The sequence below is a fragment of the Argiope bruennichi genome, chromosome 3, assembly GCF_947563725.1.
Source record: "Argiope bruennichi chromosome 3, qqArgBrue1.1, whole genome shotgun sequence".
NCBI classification, from domain to species: Eukaryota; Metazoa; Arthropoda; class Arachnida; order Araneae; family Araneidae; genus Argiope; species Argiope bruennichi.
Window position 1 is genome coordinate 132,678,766 of NC_079153.1, and position 15,125 is coordinate 132,693,890.

The following is a 15,125-nucleotide window of genomic DNA, read 5'->3' on the forward strand; positions in this document are numbered from 1 at the left end:
CATAAATTAATTCTTACTGAAGTATAAGTGTTTATAACAAATGCTTATTGAAGAAGTATTTTTAAATCATCATAAATTATTTATACATTGAAGAATTAAGCAATACTTATACTCTTCTAACCTTACAAAGTAGTTAAACACGAACATTAAAGAAATGCGCTCAAAAAAAATGTCGCTATATTAGGATTGTTCTAACAACAGTAATAGAATATCCTTTTTTAAAAAAATTAAACTCTTGCTTCAATTTATTTTATCTTATCTTTTACTCTTCCTGCCACCCTCCCTTAAAACAAATGTTCTAATTAATAATAAAACTCATCTAATCTCAAATCTTTCTTGATTAATCCTTCTAAGAAAAGGAAACCACCTCATGAAAAGACGCCGGCCCACTCCTGTATCCTTCCAAACGAACCAGTTCACACCGAAACCTCATCCAGATCATCCCCCTAAACAATCCCATCCTTCCTCCGAACACACAGCCGCAGAAACAAAACAACAAACTCTTCGCCAAAAAGTAGGCAGTCCGAAGCTTGTCTATCCGCGGCCCATCATTGGCGAACACACAGAGTTCCGGCTCTGCTGTAATACGAGACCGCGCAAAAAATTAACCCTCAAAAACAAATAAACGAAAAAAATCGGACACACACACACAACACACGGGTAAGGATTAGTGGGGGGAGGGAGAAAGAGAGAGAGAGAATTTGGAAATGGAAGGGGGGGGGGGGTAGGAGAGAATGCTGGGCCGGGGAGGGAAGGCAATTCGGCATTTACGCTTTGTATTGGCGCGTGACGTTGGAGTGCGTCGAGACCGTATTGGGCGGGAGCTGAACACTTCTCGCGAGCGCAAGAGCATCGGCGGAAAGGGCCGTGGCTTCAGGATCATAATCGCTCTCTCCCCGAACGAACCGGTCGCACGATTGCTACCTCGTGGTAGGAGCAACAAAAAGGGGCTACGAAAAAGTTAGCGCTTCTCGCCCATCGATTGCTGCCGGGCTAATGGAGGGTAGCAGCGGCGACGGCAGCACCTCACCTTCGGCAGACATGCCCTCGCCCCCGTCTCTCCACAACTCACCCAACCCGGACTCTAGCGTGATGGTCGGCGATTGCGTAACCTCCGCGGCGAACCTCATGTGCCCACCCATGTCCACCAACAATCCTGTGGTCAGCATGCAGGGGCTGGTTGCAGCCTCCAGCCCTAGTTATCAACAACAAAGGACTTCATCGGTCAGCCCGCCTCAGATGGTGTCCAAACCGTACACGCCACCCATGTCCACTGCCGCGATGGCCGCTTTATCGGCCGGCAAACCTCAACTTGAGCACATGCCGGCCCACATGGGCATGCTGGCCATGAGAAACGGCGGTGTCCACCACCATGGGTACTTGGGGGCCCCACCTCGACTGGAACGTCCCATGCACCCCATATCTCCTCCTGGCATCACAACAGATGCCACTGCAAACGATTGCAGGCTCATAGACTACAGAGGCGCAAAAGTAGCGGCCTTCCTGGTCAACGGCGACTACCTCCTGTGCCTGCCCCAGGCATTCGAACTGTTCCTGAAGCACCTAGTGGGGGGCCTGCACACCGTGTACACTAAACTGAAGAGACTGGACATCACCCCTATCGTCTGCAATGTAGAGCAGGTGCGGATTCTGAGGGGGTTGGGTGCCATTCAACCAGGGGTCAACCGATGCAAACTCCTGTCCTGCAAAGACTTTGACACTCTCTATAAAGACTGCACGACTGCAAGGTAAGTGTCTAATATTGGTTTTTAACTTCAGCAAATTATTTAAGCACTTTATTTTTCTAAAGAACACTTTTTTTAAATGACTGAATACAAAGTAAAATTTAAGTTTTTCAAAATATTTTAATTGTCTAAGATACAAAATATATTTCTTATTTTATGTCACTTATGAGAGGATAAAGTTGGTGACCGAAGAATAAATTTAGCAAATAATTCCTTCTGCATTAAAAATATGGAGACTTCAGGTCAATTTTTAAAAAAGAGAAACATTTAAAAACATGTTTCTTAAACAAATTTGAAAACATAACAATTTATTAATGCCGTGAAAAAAGAAAATTATTTAATCTTTATATTAGTTTGATAACTTTAATACATTTTTTTTTTTTATTTTCGCATTTGTTTTAAGAAAAATGCAAATATTCAAATTGAAAACTTATTAACAAAGTTTATCTGACTTTTTTGGAGTTTTAACTGTTTGTCAGTAACTTTTTAAAAAGTTGTGATTGACAACAATTATCAGAATTAATTAATTACCTACAGTATTTTGAATTAATTTTCGTTTACACATTTTCAAATATTTTAAGTATTGAAAAATCATTTTTCGTATTGTAACTGAGTTATTTGTATAAAAATTTAAAAAAAAGAGCACAAATAACCTATGTCGCTATTGTATTTTTATCACATGAAATATACGCATTAATATTGCACTGAAATTTCAATTTTAACTTAAAAAAACGATTGATATTATATAAAAATTTGATTTTTATTTTCAAAATTTTTAAACCAAGTATAAAAGGGTGTAAATGCTGAAATTTTCTGTATATGCAAGCGATATTTCTATTAAAACTTTTATAAGTTTCATAAATCCTAATAAACAATATGAATACATTTATTTTCGTTATTGCTAAGAAATGTTACTGTGCTGAATACTATTATCCAACATTGCCTGATAACTCATCTTATCCTGAATAATATTACCAAAATTGACTGATAACTCATCTTGTACCGAGTTGCTGTTGTTAGTAAACGATTTTATGAAAATGTTTATTTTTATATTTCTGAGAATTTTCATTCATAACGAATTAAATAGACAACAAAAATCTATTCCTCTGGTTTCATAAAAAAGTTAGATTTTCAAGACTGGTTATTAAAAATGTTGGTATTTAATTGTTATGTAATTTTTTAACGTTGATAATTTGAAACTAAATATGTATCTTAAGGAAGAAAAAAGCATTTTTCTTAATTTACACCGACATTTTGATCACATTCGCTCGTTTTCGTTATCCAAATAATAAATTTTGATTCGATAATAACGCCTTGTATGTGATGAATTTTAGAATTATAAATCATTCAAAATGCTGCTATTAAAACTAATTTTCTCATTCTATTAAGACACCGAAACATAACCTTATTAAATGGCAACTGTTTTATTTTCTGAAATTGGGCCCATTTCTCTATTGTGATACCTCACGTTAAAATCATCAAAGGTATTAAAAAAAAAAAAGGCTTATAATATTGAGAAAAGCGAGTTTTACTTGCATCGCTTGGTATCAAATTACACTGCAATTAAGGTTGTTGACCATTGGGGTTAATCTCTTTTAACTAAGAAAGAGAAATTAATGATAGTACGAGATAGCTAGTAAATTATCTGCATTATCAAATAATTTCACTACAACTGGAAATCATTCAAAATTTGACTTACTATTTTTTTTTATTTCATTTGGAAAGTTAAATGTTACCTATGCGCTTTTTCAAAATATTTTTTTTTTTTTGAATTACTATATTGTAAAATGTCAAAATCAATTGCGAAATAAAATTGTTTGGATATGTGGTTTTGAAAGAAAAAAACGTTGTTAGTATTTCTAGGTTATTCGCAAAAATTGAAAGTTTTACTTATTTTATTTCACTATTCCCCCTGTTGCTACATAGATTATTTAAATTTGTTATGATAGGATCAAACGATCGTTTAATGACTGATTATGTAAATTGATTTTTAAAATCTTTTCTTCTTTAACTTAATATTTTATTTTCGGTAGTCAAATTGATTTTTTTAATTATTAATTTTTTTACCCAACTATCATAACTTTATAATTATATATAGCAAAGTCTTGCAATTAATACTGATGAATACACCTTTTGAAAACGATTAAGTAGGTTTATACTTATAAGATTCTAACTTTCTTTCATATTGTTAATCGTTATATGTCATGTTATAAATGTTGATAAATATATTTTGTAGTTTTTGGTACTTTTAGTTATTAGTATATTTTTCAATTATTTATTAAAATTAATTTATTGAACTGTTGTGCATAGAAAGACCTTTAAAGAAACTTCATTTTTCTCTAAATGTATTTTTTCCAAATGATTCATAGTAATTTTCAAATGATAATAATAATTGAAAATGAATAGGTAATTCAGATAAAAATTTGAAATGTAGAAATTCTAGAAAACACTAACCATTCCAAATGTGAACAAATTATTAACTATTATTAGAAATTAGATAGCCATTTTGAATTTAATAAACGAATTGACGAAAATGAATAATTTACACAAATTATTCGTTTTTGTAAAAGCATTTCAATTTCAAATAATAAAAAAATTGTTTTAGATACATTCCAAGATGATTTAAATATATATATATATAAACATTCATTTTCCAGAAATTAAAAAAAAAACTTTTTAATTTACTGTTAAAGTATTGTTTTCATAGCGATAAAGTTTAGTTAAAGAATTTTTTCAAGATGAAAATAAATACGCTTTCTGCAATATTAAAAATTATAGATATCAAAATGAAAACTAAATTTTCTAATTAGTTCAGCTGTTGGAATATACTCTACTGTTTAAAACTAATTCATTTCAATATATTGTTTCTCATATTTTTAACCAAACGGTTTGTTTGTACATAAAAAATTAACAATCTAGCGCGAATGACAGAGCATAAAAATCATGATTCTGTCTAGTTTTATTCCTTTCACTTATTTAATAATTGGAATTAACAGGACATAATAAAACCTATCCATGAGATTCACCTTTCAATTAATCTTAAAATACGAAAGGAAACCAGTTTTCAGATTTTCTGCAAACCAATTCAGTCTGAGAGAGACAATCAGAGATTTCTCGTTATCGGAGAGTACCGAATCAAGCGGCATTGAATCGTAAAGCGGACGGCAAGCCGGCATTTCTATCTACCGACCAACTTTTTCTGGAAACTTCTTTTGACTTCGGATTGATATTGCTTCGCAATCTTTTTTCTCCCCACTGAAATATTTTATTGAAGAGTTTTCTCTAAGGATGAAAATCTTTAAGGGTTTCTTGCATTTCATTTGGTCAGGAAGCATATTTTTATCAGTAAAACTGCTTTAAATTTATTTATTTTTATAATTTTAATAAAGGAATAATTTTTTCCATAGAATGGAAACTTTTATTTTAAAGCTGAATTTATTTTATAATATAACTCATAATTCCTAGCTTCACAAATGGATAGTTTATTAAATTGTACGGAATAATAATTATTTCTTTTGGTATATATGAATATTCATCTAATATTTTACATTACAAACAGAATATTTCGTCTTAGAACTTCAGAATAATTCAACTTAACAATAACAAGGGTAATTTGAAAATATTTTGTCATTTTGCGAATAAAAAAACTGAATTTCCATATCAGTTGAGTTTGTCACCTTTACATCCGAACATGTTATGAATAAAATTTCCATCATTATTTAAATGGGAATCTCGGATTTTTTGTTTATAAAAATGAGCTAAATGCTAACTATTTTTCTTAAAAGCGACATTTAAATATAGTTTTAAATTTATATAGAATTTATGAGTATATAAACTTGAATCAAAGAAAATGTTATTATTCTTAAGTTTTGCAAAAATGCTTCACGAAGAAAGTAACAGATATAACGCTTAAATAGTAAATTTATTACATTATAATCAAACATTTTCAGACAAAAATGGATTTTATTATTTATTACACTTTTTTGAAATTTATGTAGGGTTCTTAATTTATTTGCTATATGTATTTTCATGTATTTCGCGGAAATGCATGTAAAATAAAAAAATTTATAAATTCCTGTAAAGTAAATAACTTTACAGGGATTTATATTTCTATCTCTGTAAAATAAATAAATGAAATGTAATTACGGCTTGAATGAATTGATTACGATTAAAATTATTCGGAAGATTACATAGAGAATTAATAAAAAAATGACTGAAAGAAAAAAAAACTATTTTTAAAATTTTTATTTATGGCAGGATTTTTTTTTATATAAAAATAAGTCTTTTCCGTTATATAATATCAAAAATAGTTTTAATTTAAGCATAAAGCAAAATTTCCTCCATTCTCTTTATAATTTGGCTTATTTATCTAATACAAATAAATATGATTTGAGTTATATTGTAGTTAGCGTCAAGCTTTTTATAGTATTAAATTGTTTACATTAAAAAGATAATATTTCTAAATAAAATATTTAAATAACTGTGCTGTAAAATACTGTCTTCTTTTCTATTTAACGAAATTTATTTCACGCCAGAATCGCTTTTCTTAATGTTTCTTACTGTTTTATGTTATTTTAATTTAATTTAAATCGAAATTACCTGAATTATAAACTAACACTACCGACTTTTTATTACGGATTTAGATTATTTTGTAATTTTTTGCAATTCAGAAAGTGATTTTTTTTTATACCGTAGGTTGCACACCTGTGTACTTTTTGTATGCTACAACTATTGCAGATCATTATAAATTACACATCTGAAATTATTCCTAACTTTTCGGTGCAGCATATTTATATTTGTCTCTTGTGCCGTTATATCTACCACCTTACTTCCAAAATTACTTCATAAAACCATTTACATTAATAGCTGAAAATGCTTGAAATCCGCTTCAATTTTCGAAAAGCTGATTTACAATATGAATTGTTTAGTCTTTTAGAATATTATTTCCTCAAATAAATGTAATCATTTTAGGAACACACTTAAAATCTAATGGATGCGTATACTAAATTGTTAAAATAATAGAAGCGAAAAGTATTATCAAGATTTTCCAGAGAGACATTATCTAAATTATTATATTTTGCTTTACCCGAGAATTTATGATTTAATATTAAGCCAAGTGGTTTTTGTTGTTCTTGTTGTCTTCATAAAAGTTGTTCCTTCGAAATAAAATACATAAACTATTTTTTTTTTCCTTCATGTCATTATATTAATTTTTTTAGATAAAACATATAATATAGTAATAATATATACAAAGACTAAATCTGTCTTTATAATTTAATGCAAACAAACAACAACAGCTAAATGCTTATTTTAACCTTTTAACCTTAATGTTTCTGTTAACCTTAGAAATAAATGGGAAATAATTCTAGAAACTAATAGGATAAGTGAAATATAAGCATAATTTAATTTACTTTTAAACTTTGTTACAGTCAAAAGCTTTCACTGAAGTTACGTTTTCTTGCCTAAGTGTAGTCTAGGTTAATGAATGAATTTGAAATGATTATATAATTTGAATCTTGCGCAATAGTAGATGCTTCATAATTTTAAAGTAAGTTTAGAGTTGTTCGCTTATGTTCATACTTTACTGCCACATGAAGCATGAATAACCTAATACTATGATTATTGAAAAAATATATAGAGAATTATAATAATTTAGAATTTCTCTCTCTTTTCTGTTTCATTTTTTATTTATTATCATCAGTGTCTTTTTGATGTATTCAAATAAGTTTTATAAATACTTATACATTTAGGGTGATTAAATAATTCCTCACCATAACGTGTACTTGAAACAAAAACTCTTTAGAAGAATCGATTACAATATCCGTAAACTCATACCTGATTATTTGATTCGTTTAAGCCAAACGTAACAGCGTCAGTTGAATCTTTTTTTTAACGGCTCGTCCCATTGCTCGAACATATCTCAAACTCTATATCTTTCAGTAACCTAATGCCTCTCACTCCTCACTCTTGCGCCAATCGTTTTGATTTCATTTCCTTTGCAAATACCCTTTCCTGCTGTAAACTCATATCTAATTCATGTAGAAGAAGCAACTCACGTGCTTTCAGAATCCTAGAATAAATAAAGTGCTTCCTCCTCCCCAATCCGCGAGCATTAAAGGGGGAGGGTTAGAACGAACCTCAGAAGAAAAAAGGTAATTTTTTTGCGATTAGATTTACTTCTCTTGGAAACAAAGTGAGGAAGTGTAATTAAATGAAAGATGAAATCAAATCAGGGGACTTCATTGAGGTCGGGAAGGAGATGGGACATTAAATATGGCGCAGTTTGTTTCCCCAGTATCTAGGGGCAGAAATTTAATTGCGCCAATAAATCTACCCAACCCAACGGTAAGTCGGGACATTTATTGTTTAGTGTAATAAACAACATTTATGAAGACCAACTTGGGAAAAAAAATGAAAGCCAAAAACACTTTTGCTTGTGATCGTAAGAAAAAGAAGTTTTATCTGCTTATCATTATTATTTATTTTTTTTTCCATTTTAAATTGTGTTTTGTGGTAGTTCACCATTCTTGCTTCCTTTTTAGGCAATATGGTGAGGTTGCAGAGGAAATACAGTAATAAAGAATATAAATGTTGAAATCTAATTAGCTTTATGGACAGAATCATATCATATAGATTTTTCAGTAGTTCTAATAAGAAAATGATATTGAGTTATATTAGACGACACTGTAATATATTATAATATTGTAAATATTGCACCATACAATAAAAAATTTCAATGATAAGCAAAGAAAATATGTGTCAGAGGAATTATTTACAAAAAAATTATCGAAATTAACTTTTATGCAATCATTCGAGCAATGTTAAAGAAAACAATATAATTTTCGTACCGGAAGTCTATATATATATATATATATATATATATATATATATATATATATATATATATATATATATATATATATATATATATATATATATATATATATATATATATATATATATATATATATATATATATATATATATATATATATATATATATATATATATATATATATATATATTCCTTTATTTAATGTTTTCATATTTATAGCATATTTGAAAATAGTTTAGATATTTTATTTCCGTATTATAAAGAAATTAAAGAGAAATTATTCAAAGAACTATTTACAAGCCGAAAAAAAAAAACCTCACATAATCGACTCAGCTAAATAACTTAGAGGAAATATGAAATTATTTTAAAAAATACAGAATTCAAGTAGTTAGTATTCGATTTATGATGCTTGACTGCATAGCTTTTGAAATGCGAAAGGTGACTTATTCTTCAATAGACCGATATCTTCCCAATAATTAATTTAGGTCAAAAATAGATGCTTCACCTTAATACATATTAATATTTGTTTAAATCTGTGCTATATTTTCACAATCTTTCATATGAAATAATATAAACAATGTTGACATCTCTGTCCGGAAGATAAAATTATTTTTAAATAGAAAAAAAAAAGACATTTAAAATAAAATGAATAACGCACTCTCAAGTTGCAAAGGTAATCTGATGGATCGATACCTCAATGCTCTACATAGTTTTTTTTTTTTTTTTAATTTTTGATCTTCACTTAAATGTTATTTTATCAAATCAAATAATCATTAAAATTTTTCTAGCAAAAATTAATATTTTCATTAAAATATTACTATCACCAGTTTAAGAAACGCTGTAATAACAATGGCGATAATATTTCATTCGTTAGAAGTAAAGACATCAAATCGCCATCTTTAAAATAATTACTTATTATTTTTCATGGATGGAACGATTTGTTCTTCACCATTTATTCGAATACATTTTTATTCATTTTCTAAATTCTTGCATTACGCATGAAACATTTTGTAAGTTGATCTCCATAATTATAAAATTTTTAAATGATGCATTCATTTCTCAATCTGCCTATTTCTTTGTCTTTCGAATTTTTCGTAGTTTAATTAGAAACAAAGTCTCTAATATCAACCCATTTTTTGTCTGAAAGCTGAGACTCAATTCTAGGAATGAAATATTTGCTATATTGTGCAGTTGTGAAAATATTTCTATTCAAAAATGGTTTTTTGTGAGATTAAAAATTAATATAATGAATCAGTGTTCGATTCTTAAATTTCTATTGGATAGAAGATACCGAGAACATTCGAAAAATTAATTTTCATTGCATGAATTCGCATAAATAGGAATCAAATCTCTTGAAAGTAACAATAAGTAATCTTAAAAATATTAATTGTCACTAATTGCGATTTAGTTGTTTTTTTAAATTTTGGTCTAAATTGCATTTAATGATTGTCTTTTTTGTTTTAAAATAGATCGATTGAGTATTTCAATTTTATAAATGATAAAACCTATTCTTAATATTTTTTAACAATAAAAGAATCCTTATTGATTTGGATTAATTATTTTAATATCGAAAATCAGAAATTCCTCTTATATTTCACATTTTCAGTACTTTATATCAGATATCATAACACGAGATTTATCGCTAATTTCAATGTTAAAATGTAATTAGAATACATCTAACATCTAAGATGTTTTTCCCATCAAAAAATGACTTTTAATTTAAAAAAAAGGAACAGAAAATCGTAAAAACTAGAAACTATCAAGTTAGAAGAAAAAATCTGTTTTAAAAGGAAATTTATAAAAAAACATTAAAATTGATTTTATTTCCAAGTAAACCGTATGACAAAATTTGTAGGACATTATTCCATTTTAAATTGATCTATTTCGATTGATGTAATTTCTTTTTTTTTTCTTTCCTTTTTTCCCCCCTTTCTTTTTTTTTCTTTTTTGTTTATTTCATAGCAATTATGAACAAATTAAGAATTTTATAAGCCTTGTTAAAATTTATATCGAAACTCATGGCCTTTGTCTTCCTGACAGTGATTGACGAATTCCGCAATGACAGCACTTGAAAGAAAGAAAGAGTTCATTAAGTGAATAATTAGTAAACTGAAAGTTTTCATTAATAATCTGATGCAAACTGTGTTAAAGACCCATTTCAATACCTTTTTAACGTCAAACCCCAAACACATAAATCATTCAAATCTTTATGCTTTGAGAATCTGGATTCGACATTTAAAAGTCTACAAATCAACAGTTCATACCCAACAAAGAGACACAATTTGAGACGCACAAAAACCATCGTTTTATAAGTTTTCGAAAAAAAAAAGTTTAAGAAAAATGAAAGAAAGGGACGAAAAGGAAGCAAAAAATAGTTCAACCACCTTGAAGAAATGTATTTAAGAAAAGTTCCCTTTTTCTAGCGTTCCTCTGCACAGTCCGTTAGTTTAACCTTTACATTGTGTTCGGGGCAACTAAAAAAAAAAAATGAATAAAAAGCAAAAGGGGGTAAAAGTAACGGGGAACACCCCTCATATTTTTCTTTCACATCCCTTTCTGGGGTATTCATAATCCAGTTTTTCAGAATATCCTCTCCGATTTTGCAGAATGGTGAGGTGGAGGGACGAGGAATTTGTTGCTCAGAGAAAGGGGTGAACTAGTGAATGCGTTCTTTGATCTGTTAAATCGTTTAAAGAACTGAAGAAAAGGAGTCTAGAAGTATTGTTCTTTAAGCTACCCAAAGGGTGCGTCATTTGGAAAAGTTTTCTCTCTTTCCTGAATGTTATATGCATGCATGGAAAAGAAAGAGGGAGTTATGATGAAAAAATAATAAAGGAAATTGCACCTGTATATTTTCAGAAAAAAAAGGGTGACATTTGTATGTTTCGGATAAGAAATGCAAACTGTAACTGTGACACTTTTCTTTCTCACAGTGTAGACCTTATTTTCTTCTGAAAAGAAAAATAGAGGAAGAAAAAAAGAAAGTCAAAATGAAATATGAAGTTGCGTTACCACCTATAGAAAACCAAATGTAAATGTGAAATTGTGGGATTGGAAGAATCGAGTTATTAAGAGATGACGAAATATACATCTGCTTTCATCACTAATATTTAAAATGTATTAATTGGATTTCTTACAAATTATGTAAAAAAAGTTACTAGAAAATTTATAAGTTTCAAAACAGATTATTTTTAACCATTAAAATTCCTCATGTGTCTCTGAATATTGAAGCTGAGTATTATTTATAATTTAGGAAATAACAGCAAAAGAAAGAAATGAACCGGTATCTTGCATATGAAAAATATTGGCTTCTTGGAATTGAAATTATATAAAATTAGTATCAGATATTCAATTTCTAAGAAAGAATATAGAATGTCGGGTAATTATTTTTATTTTAATTGTTTCTTTTACGTATTTTAAAGATCTGATGCAGTCCTAGTATACCAATTACTAATTTCACTTTAGCACTTTTATATTGATTCATTTGTATTCCATATAGGAGAAAAAATAAAAAATGAAGTAATCATTATACAAAACGCTACTATATTAAGAATAACGAATTCGTTATTTAAAACTGTATTAAATGAATGAAATTTTTTGTGCAAATTTGATTCTTTACCTTAATTTGCACAATAGCTATTTATAGGCTCTGTAACATTTCGTTAATTTTAGAGCAGTGCATTATTTCAGATTTTTTTTTTTCTCAATCCTTTGAGAAAAAAATTATTGAAAATTCCGTATTTTGATTCCCAATTGTATAGTTGCGTTCAGTTTGTGGGATAGCTATATTTAATATGAATTGTTGACAAGCTATTTATAAAGCGGGAGGTAAATGTTCCAAAAAAGACACTATAATCCTTCCAAATATAAACTAAAGAGGTTTCGAAGGTAGCTAATTATAATGCTTTCAGTTAAAACTATAAAGAAATTTGCATTAAGTATTTGATCATTAAAATACTTTTCAAAGAATCAAATTTTGCATTATAAATTTTAAAAATAAAGAATATATAAAAATAATATTTATGTCTACATTCTTCTATTTATTTTGATATTTGAAACGTGATTTTTTTTAATAATATGTATTTTATTTATATCAGTTATTTCTCAAAAGTGTATTTTTATTTCCTGTAAAATTTTAAGTGAACAAAAATTCTTAAGTGAAATTTTTTTAATTCATTTTCATTTGTTTTTAATTCAAATGCGGTCGTTTGATCAAATCTGAATTGCATTTTTGCATTAAATCTGAATTTCGCATTTCATTTAGTAGTTTTTTTTTTTCCTATTAATTTCCAAAATCTTTTAGAGTGAATAGAAATACATATACACTGTCACTCAAGAAGAATGAACTAATTTCAGTAATACATGAAAAACATATTAAATGCTCTTATTAATGAATCATCATTTTAGTATACAACTTATCTCTATGCGTATGAAAATAAAACAAATGTGAACATTAAGATCTAAATCTTCTATTGAATTCCCCAAGTATCTCTACTAAAATAAAATACTCGCCATTCATACAAGTATGCTCTTAAGATAATTATGAGAAATTAATTAAAAATAGAAAAGTTTTGACTAAAATATTATTTTCTAAACATTTAGTGAAAATCGTATCTTTTTTTTTTTTTTTTTTTTTTTTTTGAAAAAGGTATAATTGTTTTTAAATATTGCTACATAGTATCCAAGTAAAGTAATGCTAATATCCATCGTCTTCATGAATTCATTTTGTAATTTTAATCTAAATAAAAGGAAATATTTTTTTTTCATATTGCATTGATTTAATTTAATTATATAAAATGATTTGTCAAGATTTTACCACCATTTTTTGTAGGCATTTATTGCTAATTCGATGAAATGTGATTTTGCTGTTCAGCACTAAATATAACATTCGCTTTCGACGGCATACTTATTTTTTTTATTATAGTGTCCATTGGTATATTATTTTACCAGCATCAACTACAACAACAAAATTATGTGTCCCTGTTTAACATGTACTTGCATCAACACAAAGCCAACGTGTGGTAAGTGTTAAGTTACATAACTGGCCGAAGAAACAGTATATAAACCTTACTCCAGAACAAAAGGAAGGTAGAACTGTCCAACAATGTCAGCTATATCTTTTCACACTTCGACAACAAGGGTTAAAAGGATAGTGCATTGAAGGGATGACAGAGAAAGTGGGAGAAGTGGGGAGGGAGGAGGATAAAGAAAAAAAAAAAAAAGATTGAATAAGATTCGAATGCAGTAGAGAAAGCTAGGGGTATGCGGGGAACCCAATCTTTTGTACGGTCGATTGATTCGCTTGAGTCACGAGAAACTGGACTTGTCGTGTCACTGTCCTGATCCTTGGCAAGGGTGCAGTAGATTTGTTCATTTTCTTATTTATTTATTTATTTCATCTGTTCCACCCCGCCGCTAAATCCCGCACACAGGCCGAGGGGTTGTGGGCTCTCCCTGCTTTGGGGACCTGGATGGTTTTCTGGGTTATGATTATTCACTTACTGGATATTGTAGGGGAGCAACCCTTTATTTGAATAGGAAGTTAGAGTGGGGAAAGGGTATGTTTTTGTTCATTTTAACTGCAAATGCTTCGTTTGGTTTGTATTAGAAAATTTGCAAATTTGAAGCTCAGGTTTTCTTTTTTTTATTTTTAAAAAATAATTTTATTTTGCTTATTGAAGTAATTTAGAGTCAATTGTGTAAATTATTTATGATATTTTTTTAATTATATTTTTCACACAGGTTTTCGGTAACTAGTCTTCACCTGATATCTTCATCTGATTATCAAAAAATTTGAAGTGAGACACTTTCAATATCATAAATGTAAAAATCTGAATAAAAATGAATTTTTTTTACGATATAAAGCTCACAATATTATTAAATCTTTTTGTGGAAATTTTTGCAGCTTTTTTTTTTTTTTTAACTTTTGCAAAGAGAAACTGATAATTTGGTAATAAAACTCAATTTTCTCGGTATAACTTGATGTATCAAATATGTATCAAGTATTTTTTTAAATATAAACTAATTTATACATTAAGTGCACTTACTTCTTTGATTACTTCTAAAAACTAAGTTATTAACGAAAGCATTTCCATTTTTGTTTTCAATTATAAAGAATATCTACATATAATTTTTTGAAGATAAAAATCAATTTTTGCTATTATTACAGAAATTATTTTGAAGATTCCTCATGCTACAAAGATATAACCTTAGCTGTTAATTTCAAATACAATGTTACAATGTGCTTTTCACTTTTTCCTGCAATTTTTACCTCAAATCATTTTGAAATGATTTTTCCTTTCCAATTAGGTGCAAATGCCCCAATTATCTCCACGTGAAACCAAGCTTCTGACACTGAACTTGATAAAATTGTCTTTAACTTTTCCCCATTAAGAGTAATTTCTTTAAACTTCTGTCATTACCCAGTAAGTTTCAGTAAGTTTCTTCTGTTTACTTGCACAGTCTAATTGCACCTGAGCAGCAGAATCGAAGGTGAAAACAAAATTGTTCGCAAAGAAAGCAGTCGGTACCCCTTTATTTTTTTA

General features: G+C 28.8%; 1 protein-coding gene across 3 annotated transcripts in view; it reads left to right on the forward strand.

Moving 5' to 3' along the window:
- The first annotated feature begins 823 nt into the window (after positions 1 to 823).
- Positions 824 to 15,125, forward strand: part of LOC129963969 (dachshund homolog 2-like) — a 261,367-nt gene continuing 247,065 nt past the window's right edge. For all 3 annotated transcript variants that reach the window (XM_056078605.1, XM_056078607.1, XM_056078606.1), the window contains exon 1: positions 824 to 1,748. In XM_056078605.1, coding sequence (XP_055934580.1) covers positions 997 to 1,748 — 752 coding nt within the window. In that variant the 5' untranslated portion in view covers positions 824 to 996. The remainder of the gene's footprint in view (positions 1,749 to 15,125) is intronic.